This window comes from Ambystoma mexicanum, chromosome 3q (assembly GCF_040938575.1).
Source record: "Ambystoma mexicanum isolate Mex_15411 chromosome 3q, UKY_AmexF1_1, whole genome shotgun sequence".
NCBI classification, from domain to species: Eukaryota; Metazoa; Chordata; class Amphibia; order Caudata; family Ambystomatidae; genus Ambystoma; species Ambystoma mexicanum.
In genome coordinates, this window is record NC_090926.1 from 58,024,108 (window position 1) to 58,047,476 (window position 23,369).

Here is a 23,369-nt window from a genome sequence, read left to right on the forward strand (position 1 = left end):
ATTCTCCCACAGATAGATATATTGAATTTCCTCCATGGGAGTACCTACCTGTACATTGTAGCCCTAGACCACTCCCACAGCCCTCCTGAGGCTATGCCTTGCCACTCTGCTACCTTATCTTGATTGGTTTTAGCTAGTCCTCATTGACTCTCTGTCCATCATAATATAATGGCTTCCCAAAATCCACCCCCAGAGTTAATTTGGGAAATCCATCTTAGCAATGTTTGGTACAGTAAACCAATACAGGAATTTCGCAAAGGGGATAGGTTTCCCACTGCACTGGTAACCATAGGTGCTAACCAGTACCCTCAAAACAGTCAAGTGAAGCAAGCAAAGTAAAGCAAAAGGGCTTTACTTACCTCCAAAAGTCAGGACGTGGTTCAAGCAATAGCAAATAGCTGTGGGATCCATTGATGTCATAGGAGGGAAAGCCTTTCCTAACAGCAAATTATGGATGGCCTAGGCCTGTTGTCACGCCATAAAACTCTTCATAATCCCAGAGCTGCAGCTTTTTCAGACGATACCGAAAGAGAGAGTGCCTGAGGGAAGACTCTCACAAACGGCGGTCAGGTAAGAATGGAGGTGGAATCACAGAACAGTGTGTGGGTTCAATACTGTGAAAGCTGGGCATGGTACAGGTCAAGGTTGGCCATTAGAGGCTGACTTGGAATGTCAGTATTAAGCTTTATTGACTGGAGGAACCATGGAGAAGGGTGTTACGCACTTGGAGTTGTTTAGGTCAAAATTGACTGTGCGTCTGCAGGGCAGTATTAAATCACATTTTTGCTGGGTTGGGTAGCTCAGGGTTAGGGTGAATTGATTTGGGTAACATGGTAAGGTAAGGGGACTTTGTCAATTGTCTGTAATGCATTGATATGACAGATGACGATTGAAGGGGGCTTATTTAATTCCTCCACAGAAGCCAAATTCACCGGAACCCCTCCATGCAGCTCCAGCAACTCAGACTCTGATATCTCTACAGTGGCAGAACCCACAGGTACTGTTGGCAGGACATTTTCTGTGTTTGAGGGCTGGAAGCTTTGGGAATGCTGTTTGTGCGTCTGAGAAGCATGTGAATTTCTCTGGAGCTCATTTTGCTCTGGGCATAACGCCTTTCTTTCATGCTAACTCACATTTGTATTCATTTCATTGTAACTTGCGTTTCCGCTGCCTTCCTCCCTCGCCACCATGCTGCAGCATTTGTGCCGGCATGCAGTTTCATGCCGATGCATATGCTGGGGATTGCCATGGAGCCCGCCGGTTTTATGCGCAAGCATAAAGCTGGCTGACTCCATAGGGATCCATAAACGCTGCTTGCCATGAGTACATGGCAAGCAGTGTTTACTTCATTTGCACAGAGGAGTGCAAAAGTGCAGGTGCAAAAGCACAGCGTAGATGCTTGTACAGTGCTATGCAAATGACGTAAATTTGGCAGCGGGGAGCTGTTTACGTTGCAGTGCTAACGTAGCTGCTCTCCGCCCGCCGTCAAATAATTTGCTCCATTAAAATGAGTTCCTCTGTGTTTGAGTTTGGCGTGCTGGAGTTCTCTGGGTGAGATCGAGTGTAAGGCACTTGAGAGGTTATTTTAAGAACATTTTAATTGCAAGCAGGTGACGACCGTTGTTCGCTATTACGTGCTATTTAGTCCCCTGCATGCAATTTTAAACAATTACAAAGTGTACTGTACAATTTGAAGAGTAAAACCAGGCGAAATTGCCTATATGCTTCAGTTTTATAAAAAAAAGTGAACACCGCCTGCAAATGATGCTTTGCATGCAGCGTTTTTTTAATGGATTCCAGGGGAATTCGCCTGTTCATTAGCAGCTGCTAATGTGGGGCAGATTGCATTGGAATCCGTTCAATTTACTCATGCCGGAACATCTCATGCAGGCGCAAAACGAAGTCCTCACATAAGACCGATGAGGAGGAAAGCAGAGCTGAGATGTTAACTCTGCTCCATGCCCCTCCTCCACCTTGCCTGAGAACGAAAACGGGCTGCAGCATTAAATGGAGCCATACAAGCAATACATCTTGCTTACGCGCCACCATTTAATGCTACGCCTATTGCGAAATGAGCCCCTTTCTTTTCTTGTGCGATAACGAGATGATGTTTTTCTGTGTGAGGCAAGATGCACAGGCCATAGGTGTGTTTGGACGAGATATTTGGGTCCTTTAGGAGTGCACGTGAGAAACCCAGACCGTGTGTATGCAAGCGTGAGTTTCTCGCGCCCTGCATGGGAAAGTGGGATGGCCCGGGTTCGTCTGTGATGTGTGGCCCTTCTTTGTGACGTGTGAATAAGGTGCCCAGACTCTGTACTACAGGTTCTCTGGTCTCGTTTGTTTCACAGGTCTCACCTATGCTCAGGGCACCGGGCTGCCCAGCCTGTCACTCACCCTGCTGCTGGTGGCAGCTCTACTCGTGAAGAGGTAAGAAGCGCAAACTGGCCGTTAGCCCTGGCTATGGCATATCCTGTACCCCATGCCAGCCCTAGCGAAAACCAGCTACAGCCCTGATGTGTCCATATTTTTATCACTCCAGGGGATTTAGGCCATTGATGGCATTTTTGGTGATTTATTCCTGTATCTGCTTTCAGGAATGCAGCTGAGGCAGACAAAGTAATGTGGCATGGGATTGCTTACAGCACAATAAGCAGAGGGTCACTTGCAGATTAATAAAGGTGATTTAATGACCGCATGTCAGTAATTTTCCAAGAAATAGTCATGCATTTTTGATCCCCTGCATACGATTTTACACATTTGACACATTCACGAGGCGGAGTGGAGAAGGCAACAGTAAAAGCGAGGCCATTTTGCTTTTATCCACAGTTTTCCTCTTGGTCTCATGAAAAAGTGAACGCTGCCTCAAATACACTTTCCAGGCAGCGTTTACAAAGGGACTTCTATGGAATCCACCTAGTTTTGACCAGGTGCAAAACGAAGCGTGTTCTAGAGAATTCTATGCATTGTACTCCTGCATGAAAATCTCATGCAAGCATTCAATGAGACGCACCGATGAGATGAAGGAGGAGGTCGGCAGAGCAGAGATTATGGGACTCATATGGGAGTTCCCCGTAATGTGCCTTCAGAGACCTGTTACATCTGCACTGTAGCGTAGACAGCGGAGTGCAAAAGGTGAGTGGGAAAAGGCAGTGCACACACTTGTACGCCACCCTTTTGCACTCCACGTACAAACAGTAAAAGCAGTTTGCATTGCAGTTGATGTTGACAATTGATTCCTATGGCTCCGCCCGCAAAAGCGGGCGGACTCCATTGGAATCCCCATCATTTGCGTTGGCATGGAAATCTATGCCGGCGCAAATGCAGGAGTATTTGTATGGCTGAGAGGAAAGGAGTGGTGGAAACACAAGTTATGTATCGCCCCTCCTCTTGACCATACAAATGAATGAAAATATTGCATAGCGCAAACAAAATGCATAAAAGTCTTAGACAGGCTTTAACACATTGGAGCTCATGTTCCACTGAACCATAACGTTAATGGAAGGCATAAAAGCCTTGAGTATAGCTTTAATGCCTTCCATTCACGCCACGGCTCATTTTCAATCATTTGTATGGCGGAGACGAGGGGCGGAACACAACTTGCTTTTCCGCCACCGCCCTTCCTCTCCACCATACAAATGCTCCAATTTTCATGCTGGCGCAAATTCTGAGCCCACAGCTTTATGCACCGGCATGAAGCAGACGGAACTGAAAGGGATCCATTGTACACACTGCCTGCCATGCTGACATGGTAGGCAGCTTGTACAATTGAAATTAAAACCTCCCAGACATGCAAGCATGTCTGGGAGGGTTTCATTGTAATTGCGGCACTCACAATTAAAAGTTAGCGCTGCCTGGCTTGCAAGCCTTTTGCCCTGCACTTTTGCACTCCTCTGTGCAAATGATGAAAGTTTGGTGGCGACGAGCTGTTTATGATGCAGTGCACCCCACCGCCATTTTGTTTACTCTACACATAGCTCAACATGAGCTCCGTTATCTTAGCTCTGTGCCCATCCTCAGGATTGTCACTGCTCCAAAATGTGACAACACGTTAAATGGAGCACAGCTTTAACGCCTTCCAGTCACGCCACGGCTCATTTTCAATCATTTGTATGGCAGAGACGAGGGGCAGAATGCAAATAGCTTTTTCGCCACCTCCCTTCCTCTCCACCATAAAAATGCTCCAATTTGCGTCTGCATGGATTTTCATGCTGGCGCAAATACTGAGCCCACAGCTTTATGCACCAGCATGAAGCAGATGGACCTGAAAGGGATCCATTGTACACACTGCCTGCCTTGCTGTCATGGTAGGCAGCGTGTACAATTGAAATTATACCCTCCCATACATGCTTGCATGTCTGGGGAAGATTCTTTGTAATTGCGGCACTCACAATTAAAAGTTAACGCAGGGTGGCATGCAAACCTTTTGCACTCCTGTGTGCAAATTATGAACATTTGGTGTCGGGGAGCCATTTACGAACGGCTCCCCAGCGCCAAATTACACATTTTTGTAACGTGAGCTCCATTTTGTTTACGTTACACATAGCTCAACATGAGCTCCGTTATCTCAGCTCTCTGTCCCTCTTCCGCATTCTCACTGCTCCAAAATAGGACGAGACATTAAATGGAGGTAGAACTGTATTATGCCTCACTTTCCCACCACTTTTAACAGGCTGCCCGATTTAAAATGAGGGTGATTTACTTGCTTAGAAACTTGACTTAAAGAATTTTGAACTTTCTAAAAAGTGGAGTCTCCAAACCTCACAGACTTTTAAATGCATTTTTTTTTAGTAAATGGGGATAGTCTATTTATCATGTATGTGTTATCAAGAGAGGGCAATTATCTTGTAAAACATTTTGTTGGCATGAACATTGTTTTATAGCTGAGATTTGGTTTAGCAAAATTTAAAAAATGTTGGTGTCAGGGAAGATCCCCCTCCACCTTCTATTTGGAGTCCCCCAGGTTTCCGTCTTCAGCCCCTTCTGTTTTCCCTGTATTCTATTACCTCTCTGCACTGGTCAACTCTTTTAATCTCTCATTTCATTTTTTGCATTGATGACACTCACATTTTCTTTTCCTTTTCTTGTTTCTCACCTCTGTTTCCTGCCAATACCTGTATGGCTGCTCACTTCCTTCACCTCAACCCCTCCAGGACAGAGGTCCTCTACTTTCCCTCGGCCTACTTTTCCCCTCCCTCTCTCCATCCGGAATTTTGTTTACGCCATCAATACTTATAATACCTTTTGCCTCCCATGCTCGCAATCTTGGGGTTACCTTTGACCCTTCTCTTTCTTTTTCTCTTCATATCTCTACAACAGCCTGCTCTGCCCGCTACCTCTATAATTTCTGCCATGCCCGTCCCTTTCTCTCTTTTAGGGCAACTAAGCTCTTGGTATACTCACTGGTATTCACTTGACTCAATTACTGCTCTATCCTCCTTCTTGTCCTTCCTTCTTCTAATCTTGCTCCTTTGCGTTCTATCTTTAACTCTGCTGTTCGTTTATTATTTCTGCTCACTCCTCATTCCCCCATTACTCCTCTCATTTTGGTTCTCTTCTCTCCTTTAATCTTTATCTTCTCCTTCACTTTCTTTGTTTCGTTCATAAATCTCTTTATGGCCTTGCCCCTCCCTACCTGTGTCCTCTGGTATCTTTGTATACCTCAGCTCGTTTTCTAGGTTTTAAGTGCTGCTTTCTTCTTTCTTTCCCTAAGCCACCCTGCGCCTCTTCAAATTCTTTGTTCTTTTACAATTCTTGCACGCAAATACTGCAACACCCTTGCTTTACATATTCGCTTTTCCTCTACTTTCCAAATCCGGACTCAGTTTAAGACTCATTTGCTTCAATCCCTTGCTCATGCTTAATCTCTGTTGCTCATATTTTCCATATCCCTCATTTTGAAATGTACTGCTGTGTTATTTTTAATTGTTAAAGTGCTTTGGCTAAAGCGCTCTATAAATAAAATAGTTCTGCGTAAACCTGCTTTACGAAAATTCGTCTAACAAGTCATGATTTTAGGACTAATCTAGGAAGAGTGAAATGTCAGCTCTTTGAATTAGACTGCATAACCACATTAAAATATGCATGGATACAATTTGCCTAGTCATTTATCTTTGGATCATAGGGCCGCTGGTGTTTTGGCCCCATATCTTTCAATACACCCTGATAGGCAGACTAGGGGGAGCTTTTTAAAATAATAATAAAATAAATAAAAATATACTGAAAGTTCCCACCTTTTCTAAATAATCAGATGTAGAAGAAAGAAGGAACAATACAGACTGCAATGTAATGCAGTATGTTTCCTATAAGAAGGATTACTGTGGTTTGCACAGTTTTTCAGATTTTACCATCACATTTTGACTTTTTCCAGCATTTTCTGGCCATTTTGGGATATTTTTCTACATAGTTTTGGAGATTTCTCCACAGATTTGAACTGTGTCTAGTGATAACAGCCCTATCATCAACCTACTTTGTATCACTGCGCCCAATACCCAGTGTCTATCATTATCAGTATGTGGCACTCTGTATCAATGGGTCAGCTCCCTGAGCCCTACAGCCCTCTTGATGACGGAATCTATATCCAAGCTGTAAACCTCTGAACAATACAGCACGTTTGGCAGCGGCAGGCAAAGACCCCCAGGGTTTGAGGACTAAATGTTAGGCAGAAACCTGTGCAGTTCCCTTAGGGACCACTGCAAAAGATTTAAGACTACAGGTGTTAGCAGTAAACCCAATTGGTAGCAGTCTGCACCACCCGGATTTACCTGGTAGCTGTGGCTGAGCAGTCAGACTTCTCTCAAGAAGAGTTAGGCAGTATATAGAGTATACACAATAGGGCTAAAAATACAGTAGTACAAGCAAACACTGACCAGAGCTTTGGTATAAAAGTATATCATTATTTATTTAAAAACACACTTGTAAAAATACACGGGCGCTAATATGTCAAGCAAGGTCAAACACAGTCACTAGAAATATATACACCTCCCCAATTAATTATTTGACAAGTCTAGGTTAATACACCACTTATTTAGCAAAACAGAGGTGAGCGCGTAACCATAGATGGCACTCCAATAATTATTTAAAAAGGGAGAGAAAAGGCAGAAATAGGAAAAACACACAATACGAACACTTTTAAAGAACCACAGCAAGTCAAGAAAGGCATGGTCTACTGTAGAGCAAAAAGTTAATAGGCCAGGCCCTCTCTTGGAGAGAGCAAGGCGGAATGTGCCCAAGATCACACAGTGGAAATGCACTAAACGTCTTTGCAGGAAAGTCAAAAAGAGGTTGGATCAAGTTAGAAAGGTAATGTTAACAGGTCCGAGGTCAAGGATTTACGGGACACCTTGGACAGTCTGTTGCAAGGGAGACCAGGCGGGACGCAGTACCTGAAATGGTGAGAAAGCTCCAGCGGGGGCAATTGTTCCTGGCAGCGGGTGCAAGTTGGTGCTTCCTCCAGGGGAAGAGAAGATCTCGACGTGGAGGAAAGCTGGAGATCGTTGCACTGCCAGGGAAGAAACCAGCCGCAGAGTTTCCCGGTTAAAAGGTACTACCCTTTTATTCGCGGTAGTGGTTAAGCGTGGCTATCTGGCCGCCGGGGTGCTTGGCACGGGCGATTCGACCATGAGATGATCCAGGAAGACGAAAAAGGCGAACTGGTTGGTCCCACCAGCTCAAAGGGAAGAAGACTCCTGGAAGAAGATCTTCTCTGCCGTCGGGAAAGTGGTGAGTTTCCTACAGCAGGGCTCCACCGGTGGTGTCGTCATTGTAGATGGCTCAGCTTCTCCCCTCTTCGTATTCCTTAGGTCCTGTGGCGACTTCTGAAGTTCCAGTCCCCAAAGCCCTGCTTTTATGCAGCAAAACCCCCATTAATCAACCTAGCTGTCAATCAAACATGCTAAGTGGTGAGCCGGGCGGCTCACCACTGGGCCAATCACACAAGAGTGTGACTTGAGTTGCCAAGGCAACTCAGTCCAGGGTGCCTATTTCCCCCTCCCACACATCCTGTAGACCCAGACAGAGTGGCACCACTTTTGGAGGCTTCTGTGTAGAAGCCCGCCAAAAGTGGAACAAAGGGCTCGACTTGGGTTGGAGTTACAGAGGCAAACACAAACGCCATTTTAAAACCGAGTTCTGGCAAAAAGACCCAACCGGGGAATAAATATTAAATAAATAACCCGGCAGTATCTTTAACATTGCACCAAAAAAATAGTGCGTTTAAAATGAATGGGAAAATCCCATAGGAAATATTCCTGTGGAATATTTTGCCTGGTAACCACTGCCACCAGCCAGAAACTCGACAAGGGGGTACTGGACAGTGCCCCCTTGAAAAGCAGACCCAGGGGCAATCGAATTACCCCTACCAGTACTTCCACAATATGATGGTTTGTACTGGTTCTGTTCACAATTTAAGACTAGTAAAGTCAATGGTGACTTTACATGCCCTGGGAGACAGTAGTCAGTCCCAGGGTATGGAGTCTATGTTTGGGGGTCACTATGACACCCCTGTGTTACTGCACTGAGGGTGCTGTGTAACACATATACCAAAAACACATGAAGCCCTATGGAGTAAAAGACCCCATAGCCCATAAAACACATTACAAAGTCAAAGGACATTCTCAAATCATGCCTAAGAGTGGGAGAAAAGAGTCTCACTCTTAGCAGGAGAAAAAATTAAACCCCAAAAATCCAGCAAAGCTGCTGGGGGACTCACTAGGTTTGGGAAATTAGCCTTTACAGAGAATTCTCCCTAACACTAAGCGGCATCTTCTAGGGGAGCTTTGGCTCTCTTGACCTTCTTGAAGGTCCCTGTAGTCTTTATGGCTTCCCGGGAACCAAACACAGTAGTGTAGCTCCTGACCATCAGAACAAAGGGTTGGGTAAACCGTGATGAACAATTCAGAAAGGGTGCCCATCCCAAGTTTTGAAGTAAAATATTAGTCAGAGTGGTCGCATTGGTGGGTTGAATGCAAATCCTGGTGGAGAGGACTGGTTTCCCTGTGAAGTTATTGCTGGTTTCAGCCTCAGACTGGAACATAAGAGAGAACGAAGCACCAAAACATTTTGTTTTTTATCAGAGGCTTACATGCACTAAATGTGATTCAGAATGAAATGCTGGGGCATACTATTGGGAATATTATGGCACATTTTAAAAGTCCTAGGGCCATTAGCACTGATCATAATTACCAGCTGCACATTGCACTAAGTTGACCCAAATTGATACACAAAACCAGCCCACAGTGGCCTGTCGAGCCAATCTTTTGAACGTTGCCCTTCAAGCCAGTCTGAGCATGTTCAGGCTGTGTGCCCAATTTGCATGGGGACTTGATATCTAGCCTCATTGTTGCTGGAAGGGCCTACTATCCACAGCACTCTTGCTGAAGTTCTTGAGCACTTTTAGAGATGTCCCTGAAAAAGTGTCATTTTTAGGTGCTTATCCAATGCAGGTGTGAGGGATCTTTCAGGATGGGTTTGCTGGTATTAAGTCCCCCACCCCCTCAAACAAACATGATTCAATGATCTGAACTGTAATGTACTGGTTCAGCATTCCCCCCCCCCCCAAAATGTTTTTAAAAATGGCTGCCGGGAAGGGAAAACGGAGTCAGTTTTCCCTTTCCATGGTGGCCATCGGGAGCAGAGGCACTGGGGACAGAACTGATCCCAGCGTGTTTGTTCTCGAAAAAGGACCAAAAAGAAGGTAAGTGGGGTTGGGAAGGTGGGTAGGGGATTGTTTGGAAGGGGGGGGCGAAGAGGGAGAAAACACTTACCTGAATCCCTGCCGGGGGTGATTGGCACCCTTCAACCGTGTGGTAGCTCAGAGCGGGGATTACCCTGTTCCGAGCCTCCTCATTGGCTGAAGGGCTGCCACCCCCCGTGTCTGCCGGGGTTATGAAGGAAATTCAGGATTTGAGGGACTCTGCGTCGAGTAAAGCCCCGGCAAGGGCCAATCAGATTGTATGTTACATTCTGATTGACCCTCGCCGGGTACTAATACTTTGTATACAGTACTATTTTTCTCCACTGCTACCCGCTACTCCACACTATTCACCAGTATTGGATGGATTTCATAGGTACACATGCTGCAAATATTCCCTGTTGTCAGGCTGGGAATCCTCTCTACTTCTTCCTTCTCTACTTTATTACTCCCTCTTCTTCATTATTACTGATTACTCCACACTACTACTCCTCGTTTACACTTATTCTGCAACTCCATCCATTCTTACTTAGACACTCTCCTTTCACAAGTACTTCACATTCACTCCCTATATGTCCTCTCCTAACCACATTTGTTACCCTTCCAAATACACTCACAATCCAGTACCATTTGCACTCACTAACCAATGGCTCACCTGCTCCAAAAATCACCTTTACAATCCACCCCACCGCTACTTCTCCACCCTTCCTCCAGCTGGTTGCTTGTTCTGCCACATGTACCTCCTCTGACGATAGCAAAACAATCCATAACTTCCTGTTACCTGCAACTTCTTTTACCCCTACCTGCTTCCTGATTGGCCTTCCCTTCTGGCCCATGCCAACCTGGCCCTGTCTTCCCCATCCCGGAGGTGTTATAAACAGGAAAAACTTTATAAAGTCTCTTAAGCCCTGCCCCCTTTTACTATGCGGGGTCACTGCAGATCAGTAATGGCATCTGATCATGGTAGGTAACGGGTTCTCATCTAGCTGCCCAGAAGGTATGTTCATTTTGGTGGGGTTATGTTCCTGGTGGTCTAGGGGGCCTGCACTGGTTTACATCCTTGCCGAGAATCGGCTTGCATGTGATGCAGCTCCTTGTTCTACTGTTTGTCTTTCACTGGTCACTTTTACCCTGCTGCCTACTCTGGGCTTTCTGCTGGTTTGCTGGTCTCAGGGTCTTGCTGCGTGAAGTCTTTTTCTGGCTTAACTTCTAAGTGTTGTACTGTGGGGCACTGCTATTTTCTCTTCTCGCTGGTACACTTCTCCCATCATTGGGGTATTTCTGAAAAGAGAAGAAAACACTAGGCCATCACTTGATGTCATAGATCTGGGGTGATCCAAATATGTACTGCAAATGAGCAAGCTGGCACTTGTGGGGGGGAGTGAAGGAATTGGGGCCATCTGAAGTGCTGTGGTCCTAGTCTGCGGTAGGCCTGGCACTGGATTTCTGGCTTTCTACTTATGGATAAGAGGGGTTCCCATACCTTCTTGACAAGCTCAAGGTACTGTGATGAATCTGATGATGCCATCACTCCTTTCCCAGCGGTGACCTCTCCCCATGTGGCCTGGGGATGGCAGAGGCTACCTGATCCCGGGGGCGGCTATATGAGGGAGGACCACATGAGGGGAGGTGACCCTCAGAGGGTTGGCACAACATCATCGAATGCAGCATGGTATCCCCCTTTTACTTTTAGGAATACCCTTTCCATTCCCCATGCCTTAATAGCCTATTGCAATTGCTCCCTTCAACCATCCATGGGACCTACCGATAATACCTTCCAATGTTCTATACATAAATTATCAAGAACTGACTACCATTTCCATGCATGCGAAGGGGTATTACCCAATTTGACCGTGGCTGATTTGATCATGGTGGATTTGATCGAATTTCTGGGTGACTGTTTTTGCCGCAACTATAAGTGGGGGGGAAGGGGTCAGGGTAATAATTAATATGGGGCTTGGGAGAGAGTTGCGGGGGCTCCCCCGGCATATATTTATGGCAAAAACTACCAAAAAAGAAAAAATAATTAGATCAATGCCACCTTGATCAAATTAACTCGAACAAATCACACAGATCTATGTGAAGGTGCTGTGATGAGAAACCTGAATGGAGCAATGAGGATCAGTAAAGGCAAGAAGCACAAAACACGCTCTAGTGGTTGCGAGTGCATGATAGGTGTCAGGACATTTAAAAACTCTAACCAGCTGGCAGGGGAGAGACGCTGCCTGAGAAAGTCTTGTCCTCTCGGTACCGACCGAGACACTACTGTGCTGCAGAGAAGCCGGCTGGCTCAGGGAGAAGGCCAGAGGAAGAAGAACGCCTTCAGAACATGGAGAAGCACCAGCACGCAAGCAGGAGGTGCGAAGGATGTGGAAACCGCCAAACGAAGATGGTGAGTCCGTGAAGTGGGGACCGGACGCTGAAGCGCTGCTTCGCATTGACCGCCGGAGAATCAAAGAATGCCACAAAAAGCTGGTGAGTCATCAGGAGGGAAGATGAGACACCAGGGCGCTTCAGCATCCTTACGTAGGACAAATAAGAGTAAATGAAGCACATGAAAGGGAATGGGAAACCCAATATTTCCAAAGGGGGAATAACAGAATGAATGCAGGATACATACAAGCTTGCAAGTGTGTTAAGTAAAGCACATGAGAAAACCCTGGCAGGACAGTATACCAGGCAAAGTCAAGTTTGCAAGTGTGTTAAGTAAAGCACACGAGAAAGCCCTGGAAGGAGAGTATACCAAGCAAAGTCAAGTTGGCAAGTGTGTCAAGTGAATCACATGAGGAGGTCCTGGTAGGAGGATGGATCAGACAAAGCCAAGACTGTGAGTGAAGAGTTACATTAAAAGTGGAGAAGAAACCTGGCAGGGGAGTACACCAGGTGTCCCACGAAGTTGGGGCGAACAGTCAAGTTGTTTCTTACACAAATTGTTTTTTGTTGATCATAGAATTCCAAGGAAGACTCATACCCTTAGGAGTTTAAAGTATCTTGAAGAGAACCTGGGGAAGGGAGCAATCCCCTGGAATTGTGAACTTTTTCCATTGTGAACTTTTGTGCTGGAGTTACGCCTTTCCTTTTGAACTTGGACATTTGTGCACTTTCAAGCCCAAAGACATTACCCTTTACATGTTAGAGTTAATTTTAGAATATGAGGGCCAGAATAGTATTTGGAACAGGAAATTTTGCTTTGAACATCTTGAAATCTGCATCTGACAGACCCTTAGTTATGGTTGAAGTAGGGAAATACCTCTTAGAGTAGGGACAGCGAGGCATTTGCATTTTTTATTTTGAATAAAAGTCTATAGCCACAAACATGAGCACTCTGTGTCCGCATCTCATTCCTGGCTCTACACAGAACTGAACTTGTCACACCTTGCTAATGATATTGCATGTCATTGCATTATCTGTGATGAGGGCTTCCTTCACCACCTTTTCAAAGGCATTTTGGTGTTTCTCTGTCCATCTTCTTCATTGGTGGTTTATGTGAGATCTTGTAGCAGTTCTGTGGGCTTTTCTATCGTCATGGTGAATCTCCACAGCAGTTGGCATTGCTGAGGAAACTCTGCACGTCTGACTCTGATTGTAGTGGGGCTTCTTTGATGTATTTCACTTTCCGGGCATCAGCTGTTATGTGGTTGCAGCTAAATACATGTTTGGCAAAATATAGTTGGTCTTTGAAGAATTGCCATTTATCTGGGTGTAAGGGTAAGCCTGTTTTTAGCCACTACAGAACGGCTCTGAGCATTGGCATGTAATCTTTTCTGGTGCAGGAGTGCCCTATTATATTGTCACTCATGTTAATAGCACCTTTGATGCTATGTAGTGGTCTGCATTTGGCTTCTTGTGGACTTCGGCATCCATGTATATACTGAGGTTTGTGTGCTATGCAGGCTTACATGCCTATAAAATGTTTTTATAGGACATTACTCTTTTTCTCTGCTTCTTCTGGTGGTATCCAGCATTAAGATCTACCTTGAAAAGAACTGTAGTGCCTCAGGTCTGCAATCAGGTCATTGAACCTGGGAGTGATGTGTCTTTTTCTTCAGAGTGCCTTGTTGGGGCTGCACATGTGTGCATATATGAGAACCTGGAGTAGTTGCTTAGACGTCTGCACGCCTAAGATTGGCAATACCCAGGGCATGGGGCCTTGTACCTGTTCTATAATGCCGGCTTTTTCTAACCCTAAAAGTTCTCCCTTTTGGTTCCTCGTGTGGAATGTTTATCTCTGTTATATCATGACCCTAGGTTGTAGTGGCTTGTCAATGTGATGTGTGACAATGTGTTTTTCATGCAGCTGATGGCTCTGAACATATTGCGGAATTCCTCAAGTAAGTTATCCATAGTGGAGGCTTGGATACTGAATGGAAACCTGATGAAGTCTAGGCACTCTGCAGCTCTGTGGCTGAGCAGCACGTCTGAGACAGTCTTAGCATTGAACACCCACTCCTGGGTCTGGCAGTCTTTGAGCTTTAGTGCTGGGGTGAATATGCTCAGTAATGAGATTGGTGTGAGGCTTCGTTGTAGTGTTGGGACAGGAGTCAGTAACTGTAATTCCAAAACTGGATTTTGTTTTCAGGCACTACGTTGATTGATGCGCCTGTGTCAGAGAGTTGCTGTCTTGATATCATCAAAGTTAATTTGGCACTAAGGAGATGCATGCCAGCCTGGTAAGATTACTGTTGACTACATGAACTTAGATTACTTCTTCTTTGCCAGACTAGCCTCTAGATCCTTCTGGGTGGGCGGTGGCATTGTCATCAACTTGGGTTGTTTGGCTGGGCTAATGGCCATACTCAACAGTCTCTCTGGGGCGTGTCTGTGGCTCTGTAGCTACACACAAAATGGTTGAGGTTGCCAGAGGTTCGGCACACATGACCCCTAGTGGGACATGCAACTATTAAGTATGACGTGCTGCAGCAATTGCTACATACTTCAGAGTTCTAACTGTGCTGCCAATCACCAATGTCAGCCGCCTTCCAATGACTGATTTATTAATTGGGATATTTGTGAAGTGCTGATGATGATCAAGCAGGCATAATTGCCATTATATGCTGGGCGTACAGCAGGCACAGGGTGAGTGTCATGGTCTTAAGCAAAATATACGTCTTGAGTTTCCTAAAGATGATCAAACTGAGCAGTACTCAAAGCTGAACAGGTAGGGAATTCCAAAGACATTGGGGGTCATTACAAGTTTGCCAGTCTGGGAACTACAGTACTGGTAAGCTTGCCGGTACCGTAGTTCCCAGACCGGCAAACTACCAGTTCTGCTCGCAGGTGCCATTACGGCTGGCAGGTCTGTCCTGGCGGCCGTACTGGCACCTGCGAGCAGAGCATGTCGGATGCACCGGCACCATTCACGAATGGTGCCGGTGCATCCGGCTTCCCATTCCCATTAATGGGAATGGGGAAGAATATTTTCCGGCGCCCGGGAATGGGCACTTACCAGGTCCAGCAAGGCCGTGATGACCCGGTAATTGCCCATTCCTGGGCGCCGGAACAATTCGCAGGTTTGGCGGCAAGCTGCCAAACTTGTAATGAGGCCCATAGTCCTTGTACAGTTCAACCAGATCCTCTAATTGATCATGTCAAAACTGGAATGGTCAGAAGGTGAAGAGTAGAAAAGAGGTATATATGGTGCAGGCATAAGATCAGACGTTGTTGGCTGAATAGCCCGGAGAAAGACCACTGAGACACTTCAATACTAGACTCCAACCGTTAATCAGAATGCACTTATAGCCCGGAAGACAGTGCAGTCCTTGTTGAAAAAGAAATACTGAATATTGAAACTCTTCAGGTGAAAGATGAGATGGACTGCACCATTTTGGACAGTCTGAAGATGGGAAATGGATCCTGATGTTAAACCAACAGAAACAGAATTGGCAGTGTCAACACGCGAGTAACCAAGGGCACCAGCAACAGTCCTTTGCATACCCTTTTGTACAAATAGGAGGACCCTTTTCAATTGGCGCAGTGTGAAGTATGAAGCGATAACAAATGCCCCTATTTGATCATCAAAACATTATGGCAAATGGTGCAAAAATGTCAACCAGCTTCCCATAAATCTGCAGGTTTCTGATTTTACTAGAATGACACCTAATGAGCTAACAGAATGGGGGGCTGTGCACCGGTGGCAGCATTATCCAACAAATGTGGGGGCCTATCTTTCATTTTACAAGTTGAGCTTTAAGCTACTTTTATGCATCCATTATAGGCAGGTTGTAGCCCAGCTAATAGTTCTGAAAACTTCTCCTAACCAAAATCTGAATATCAGCATAAGAAAGGTAATGCAGACCCAGGTAAGCAAATAACTACTGAACAAAATCTGAGGCAGATGTCTGTAATTACGAGCCATTCATATTATTGAGTGGGAATCCTCTGTCTACAGCCTGTCTAGTTTGGTCTCCTTACCATAGTCGCTGGTGTCTGCTAGTTTGTGTTTGAGCTCCATTGCTAAAATCTTCAGGAGGAAGCTCTGAAGCTTACAAAGGCTGTGTTTCCAGAGTCGGTTTGATTCTTACTGTTGGATTGCTAAGGCACAAATGTCATATTCTGCATTGGGTGATTCACATGATTTTAATAGATGCTGGTACATGACATATAAGCTGTTGAGTGACTCAGTTGGTTTCCTATATGTAATTAAGTGGTCTTGTATAGCGCCTTTCTGCCACTGTTGATGCCCTCACTATGCTTGGATCTGGAAAAGAAAAGAGGGGTGGGTTCATTAGTGGGAGAGTGGAAGAGGATCAGGTTGGAAGTATCCGGTTCCAGAGTGCCAAGTGCCTTTCTATGGATTTGGCAGGAGAACCTTGGGAATATGTTATCTTTAGGGAAAAGTCCAAGATCTGATAGACTACAGCTCTTTGGGTCCGATTAGCCGCTGATGTTGGAGAGTGCGACATGGCTAAAAAGGAGAACTTAGTTGTGACTCGGTTGATATGTGCTAACCACTAAGCTTGAGGTGACTTTTGTGGGGGGCGGGTGGTTGTGTGTGTAGTGTTAGGTGGCAGGAGATCTTAGAGGGGAGCTGGTTAGTGTGGGGAAGGCAGGAATTGGCCCCAACAAGGCAAAATAACTTGCAACCCAAGGCCCTTTACAGACGAGTCCCATTTATCTAGCATCCAATGCCACCCTTCTCTCTCTCTCTCTCTCTCTCTCTCTGTCTCTGTCTCTGTCTCTGTCTCTCTCTCTGTCTCTCTCTCTCTCTCTCACTCTGTCTCAAATAGATGCATTGTACCCCCATGAGGAACAAAATAAGTATCTGCGAGTTGACAGATAAGGGACAGGGGTGTTGTGGAATCTCAGACAATGCCATAAACTGCTAAGGCTTATGCGAGGCAAGAACTTAAGGTTTAGTGCAATGGCAGCTTAAAATGTGAAGATCACAGTCACCCATTTCACCTTCCTTAGCAGGGTGAGAGATGTCTCAGACCTTACTCTAACGTGCTCAGGTGCTGTGCTCAGTGGCCTGCTGGGACATTTACCCATCAAAGGCAGAGCCCTTTGAGGCAGGGAAAGGCATTTGTCAGGTGTTCGCCGGGAGGTTGGTCGGGGCAGGGTCAAGAATCCCTTCTCATTTCACCCAAAGGTGTACCTGCTGTTTCCCACAAGCCCAAAACTCGTCTCACACAGTCCAAAATTAAACCCACCATAAATACGTTTATTTGGATAAAATACTTTAAACAAACACATAAATAAAAACACTCAATAATACATACAAATGCATTCCCAGAGGCCACGGTAAGGGTAAATGGTAGATCCTCCAAATCATTCCCACTGGGTAGGGGTACGAGACAGGGGTGCCCGCTGTCTCCGCTTCTCTTTCTCCTGGCGATCGAACCACTTGCTATTGAGCTCAGAGCTAACACCAACTGGACTGGGTTCGCCTGGCCGGGGGGGGGTGAAGACCGCCTTTCGCTATACACGGACGATCTCCTCGTCTACCTTAGTAACCCTTGCATCTCATGCCCTATTGTTTCCCATATCCTTAGGGAATATCAGAACTTCGCGGGTCTGAAAGTGAATGAAACCAAAACTATTTATTTCCCAGTCCAGGGTGGTCATTCCGCGATCCCTGAGCCCTGCCCATACCACATCTCTATCAGGGAATTTACATACTTAGGCATACGACTCGATCCGACACTTGAAAGGTTCCCCCAACTGAACCTACAACCTGTGCTTGAGCGGTTCAACAGAGACACTTCCCACTGGCAATCACTCCCCCTATCGCTGTTGGGTAGAGCCGCACTATTTAAGATGATGACCCTCCCCAGACTCCTCCACGTCCTCCAGAACGCCCCATTCTCCATCTCCAAGGAAACCTTTGCACTTATCGATAGGAATCTCCGCACACTATTATGGGGAGGGAAGCAATCCAGAATCGCCCTTGATACTCTCCAAAGATCGGTCTGGGAGGGAGGGATCGGCTTGCCCTGCATACGTACATACTACCTTGCAACACAGATTGGCGTGGTAAACGATTGGCTGCATGCAGACCCCACATTACCGCACATCCGTATCGAGCTGGAGACTATAACCCCGCTATCCCCACTCCAGACATTGTATGCCACCCACGACCAACTCCCGAGGCTTCCCAAGACGATTCACCACGTCCGCCGAGCTTGGCGAGAGGCACACAAACTGGTCGGCTGGAAGGGAATCCCAACACTGTCCCAACCTATATGGCACAACGCACTCCTCCCAGAAGTAGTGAAAATGGGTGCTTTCGCTCACTGGCACGCAAAAGGGATACATACACTGGCACATGTAATACAGGGGGGGCGCCTCCTAGACTTCGAGACTATGCAAGTGCAGTTTGGTCTGACGCCCATGGACCGGTTTCGACACGCACAGTTGGCCCACGCCATCCACGCCCAATTCCCAGACACGACGGACATACCCCCGTGCTCTCCCATTGAGACCAACATCCTCCCCCAAGGCATTCCTTCAAAGGTCACCTCCACTCTCTACCAGGCTCTCAACTCTTTCGGGACTACGCAACTTGATGAGCTCAGGGCGAAATGGGAAAGGGATGTGGGTCAACTGGAGCCGGAAGACTGGGTAGATGCATTGATGTCCCCCAGGGAAATTGGGATAGATAACAAACTCAGACTAATACAATTGAGAATTCTCCACCGCTCGTATCACTCACGGGCTGCGATGGCCAGGTGGGGGGGACTAGATGATGGGACATGTATCAGATGCCAAATCGAACCCGCCACCTTCTACCATATGATATGGGAATGCCCAGTGTTACAGCTCTTCTGGGGGGACTGTATTAGTAGGATCTCGGCTGCCATGGGAACACCAATCCCTAGGGACCCCAAAATGGTACTCCTGGGCATCTGGGGAGAAGTAGACCTGACAAAACATGAGAAAATGTTCCTGTCAATAGCGCTTGGGGCCGGTAAGAGACTTATCGCGGCTAAATGGGGCTCTGCTGACCCACTGTGCCTGAACCGATGGAGGAATGACCTAGACAGGTGTGCGGCCTCGGAACGCCGGATCTACAATGCGCGGGGTTGCCCCCGCAAATTTGAGAAAATATGGGGCAAATGGCTAGATGCGCAGTAAGCCCCGCCGGTCGATACAGCTCAACATCTTGCTTAACTTCACCTGCCTGCCTTGACATGCAACTGCCCTCGGCCCCTGGCCTGGTGTTGCCCCTCTTGCCTTAGATATTGTTTTTGCTGCTGCTATGCTATGCCTTTCTCATTTATTGAATGTCGATGATTCATGTTGCTTGTTATGTTGTTATGCTGTAAAACTCAATAAACAGAGTTATAAAAAAAAAATAATACATACAAAGTTAAAAATTGCACTTCAGCACATACAAAGTATGGTTAAAAATCGCAATTCGTCACAAGCAAAAAAATATAATATAGCAACTTGCACAAATATTCCAAATGCATTACATCACCTCCAGCTCAGCGTGTAGCATCAATAAAAAATGTCCTTAGTTTCATTGCCTGCTTTTGATAAGTTAGTAAGACCCAGGCCACATAAGGCGAGTCAGCCATAAGAAGAAAATATAAAGCTGGACGACACTGTGTAAAGTTCTGGCGCCTGAGCGGTCGAAAAATAGTTTGTTGCCTAATATGCAAAAAGGCTTGGCAAAACAGCAAGAAATGTAAAAGGTCTTCCAGCGATGCCCCACACAGAGGGCAACCAAAGTCGCCCGTAAAGCTTCACCATTGAGCTGTATTGGCTTTCAATAGTAAACTATTGAAACGTGCTTGTGTAATCAACCAGCAATCTGATTTCTTGTGACTCAAGATAGACTTCTTTATGGAATTTACATTACTTTCTATTGCGTGCTGCCTATTAGCATTGATCAGGAATTCATTTGACTCCCGCTGTTCCCTTAATGCTAAAACAAACATCTTATAAATATTCTTATGTTCATGGCTCAGAAGATTAGTGGGGGTGAGGGGTTAAAAGAGCTAAAGCATTCAGCTGAGAGAGATTAGATCAAATCTTAGATAGACACATCATTGTGTGCCACTTTTCTCTAGATTCTTAATACTGAATTGGGTAAGAGCCATCCTGGGGTTAGACCAAACTCTGAGCCAATGAAGCAACAAGGCCATATGCCAATCATCATCCAAAAAACCAACACCCAGCTCTACATGTCCTGCCAAATGTGGGGCCGACCCAGGGAGACCCAATTATCATTTGAGAAATGTGTTCTCCATAATCTGTAGCTCAGAGGTATTAATGAGGCACCATAATTAAACCCCTTGCCCCTCTACCAACAGCCACAACTCACCAGGTTTTGATGCAGCGCAAGGCTTTCTGTATCAGTGACGCTGCACTCCTGCAGGGGATTCTTGAAAGATGGAAGGTGGCTGTGGAGTCCTCAAATGAAAAAGGTCAGCAACCTGGCCTAAGAAAAGGGCACGGGGAGGTGAGGATGCAGGATGGTGAAGAGCAGTGTGTTGGCAGTGACAGGCTGGGGTTTTGAGAATGGATGATATGCTGGACTTTCCATTAAGGCTGAAATTTCAGTTTGGCAATCTCCCTGGCCCCTTGCTAGCTAAGGGTCACATGGGAATTTCTTTACTTGGCCCACAGTTAAATGATGGTACCAGGACAAAAACAGCCATGCTCTATTCATCTTAATTTAAAAGGCTGTCCTTCCAAGAGTAGGGAGGGGTTGTCGGGGATTTGCCTAGACGTGGGGGAGGCGGTTCTCTATTGTCTCCAATTAGGTGCAAACCAGAAATAAACCAAAATACCTATGTCGTCAACGCGCTGGTAAATGTAATATATGATACAAATCGAAAATGCCAAAACTCAATGGGATAATTAAGTTTAGACTTATAATTGTAAGTGAAATATATATAACAAAATGTTTACATAACAGACTTGCATAGAGCCACAGCCAACATGTGCATCGACCCAAACGGGTCTTCTTTAAGGCTATATGTAATCCACAAAACACAGATGGTATTGTTTAATCCAAATTCAAAAAACTGTCCATCACCAAAAAGAGTGTCCCGAGAAGAGGAGCAAATAGAATACACCAGCACGCATAAATTGCAAAGCACATATTTGTAAAGAAGGGACTCCTTCATTTTTCAGAGTCAGAGGAAGAATGGGAAGAGGAAAAGGAGCACAGTAAATCTACATCACCCATCCTACTTTACCTCAGGGGTCACATTCTAAAAGAAAAGTGGTCAAAGGATGAGTTTAATGCCACTATGGCGAAGATGTTTATTTTTTTAGCACAGCAAAAACAAGTCTCAAAAAAGAAAGCAAGATACAAGTAAGGTCCCAGTGGTAATCCCACAGGAGTTGATGATCCTGCATACCCTCCCAAGGTTCCTGTCCTCAACTGGCTTAATTTTTCAGTTACGCACCAGCTCTGTGAAAGGGAAAGGGTAAGTGAATAAAATGATAAAAGACAGATTCTGCCTGAAGTCTGGCGACCCTGCTACTGCTCCTTTGTGTTCACCGTCGGAATTGGTACAATGACAACACAACAACTACATTATTTTACTACTCACAGTTACTGTTTTCCTAAAATTCCTACTTCCCCCATTAACCTTGTTACTTCATAACTGCTCTCAGCCTAGAGGCCATATAACCTTTTATTCTTAGCAATTTTTAGAACATGAATTTTTTTTTATTATTTTATTTGTGATGGTTTTACAAAACCTTTACAAAATGAACACAAGAGATTAAACATAAAAAATCAAATCATAAGTAAAACAATTCATTGCAGTACAAACAATTCTGCTGACCTATGCACCAGCAACAAAACAAAACAAACTGCAGTCAATTTTTCCATAACCATTTTTAGAGACCTTGATCATACCTTGTGCTATTTTTGGTCGTTAAGTGTCCTGTCTTTCCAGTATCTGCTCACGGTCTTGATTTCAAGGTCCTTTAACATGGAGATGGGAAAACCTAATCTAAAAATCCAAGATGTTTTAGAAATCAACTACAGAAAATGTCAGGAGAGTTTCATGTCCGGAGATGATTCTGTTCCAGAAGAGATCGGAGATCAACCCTTCATCATTTCCTACATATGTCCTGAATAGCAAGTATCTCAGATTCCAGGTGCCTTCACATTCCATTAACAAGTACCTCAGAGACTGATTTGAGGGATTCTCACACACTTCACATAGTTTCTGTGAGTTTCCTCTTTTCCCAGCGCTTCCCCAACTTACCCTAAGAAAGTTATTTCTCGCCTGCCTATCTGGAAATTTTATCAGGTATTTTGCTAGGAACCCCAACTTTTTGTCCACAGATTGGAAGACATTTGGTCTTTTCACGTTTCTGACCTTTGCAATTGTTTTGATAAAATCACCTCTTTCTCCAACAGCTTTCACTTTCCGGGGTATGTTAATCAAGATCTCGAGTTTTGAGTAATATTCTGACAGAAAGTATTTGACTTTTTTTTCCAGATGGACTAGATGTTCAGATCTCGAGCATTCCAGATGAGCTTTGACATCCCCATACAATGAGTTACGATCTGCTGTGATTATCGGGCGATAAAGTGATGCTAACTTCCAGCTTGTCAAGAAATCAAGGGAGTTCAGGCCTAGTTCACACCTCAAATTCCAGGATGGTGTACTAGATGGCAGGCACAAAACTGTTTTCCAGACAAGTGACTCCCATCTATTCCAGTTTGTGTTCCAAATTAACGGCTTGGCCTCTAGGCAATAAAAAATAATTGGAGTCACCTTTGCCCTAAAGTATCTAATTAGGGGGAGAATTGAGAACCTACAGTATTTAGAATAGATATTCTTCATCTAGGGAATGAGTTGAAGAATCTTCATCTCCATATCTGTCTCCACCTTGTGGATTGCCGGGGCGGCATATATTCTGTAACCCAAGTACATCAGATCTTCTACTTTTGGGATTATATCAGTTCTCCAGCATTGGATCTTTCATGGATTCACATGCTTAGAATATTCCCCGTCGTCAGACTGGGAACCCTCGGTACACATATATAGTCGTTTCCTATAGGAAAAACTTCCGACACTTGTGTGTCCTATCCACATCTACGTCCTCTCTGGGGCCGTTCACGCATGCCCCGTAGGACGTAGCGGTATAAAAGCCCCGCCCCCGCGGGTCCCGTCAGATTTCAACCGTCTCCAAAGATAGTGGGATCTCCTCGCGTAGTCTCTACTGCTAGATTTTTCGAATTGTCGAACTCCCGTGAGTTTGTTAA

At 45.4% G+C, this 23,369-nt stretch overlaps 1 protein-coding gene across 5 annotated transcripts in view; it reads left to right on the forward strand.

The window, feature by feature from the left end:
• LOC138582108 (uncharacterized) overlaps positions 1 to 23,369 on the forward strand; it is a 673,069-nt gene that overhangs the window by 224,650 nt on the left and 425,050 nt on the right. For all 5 annotated transcript variants that reach the window (XM_069653080.1, XM_069653077.1, XM_069653079.1 and 2 more), the window contains exons 3-4: positions 920 to 997; positions 2,349 to 2,427. In XM_069653080.1, the coding sequence (XP_069509181.1) occupies positions 920 to 997; positions 2,349 to 2,427 (157 nt within the window). The remainder of the gene's footprint in view (positions 1 to 919; positions 998 to 2,348; positions 2,428 to 23,369) is intronic.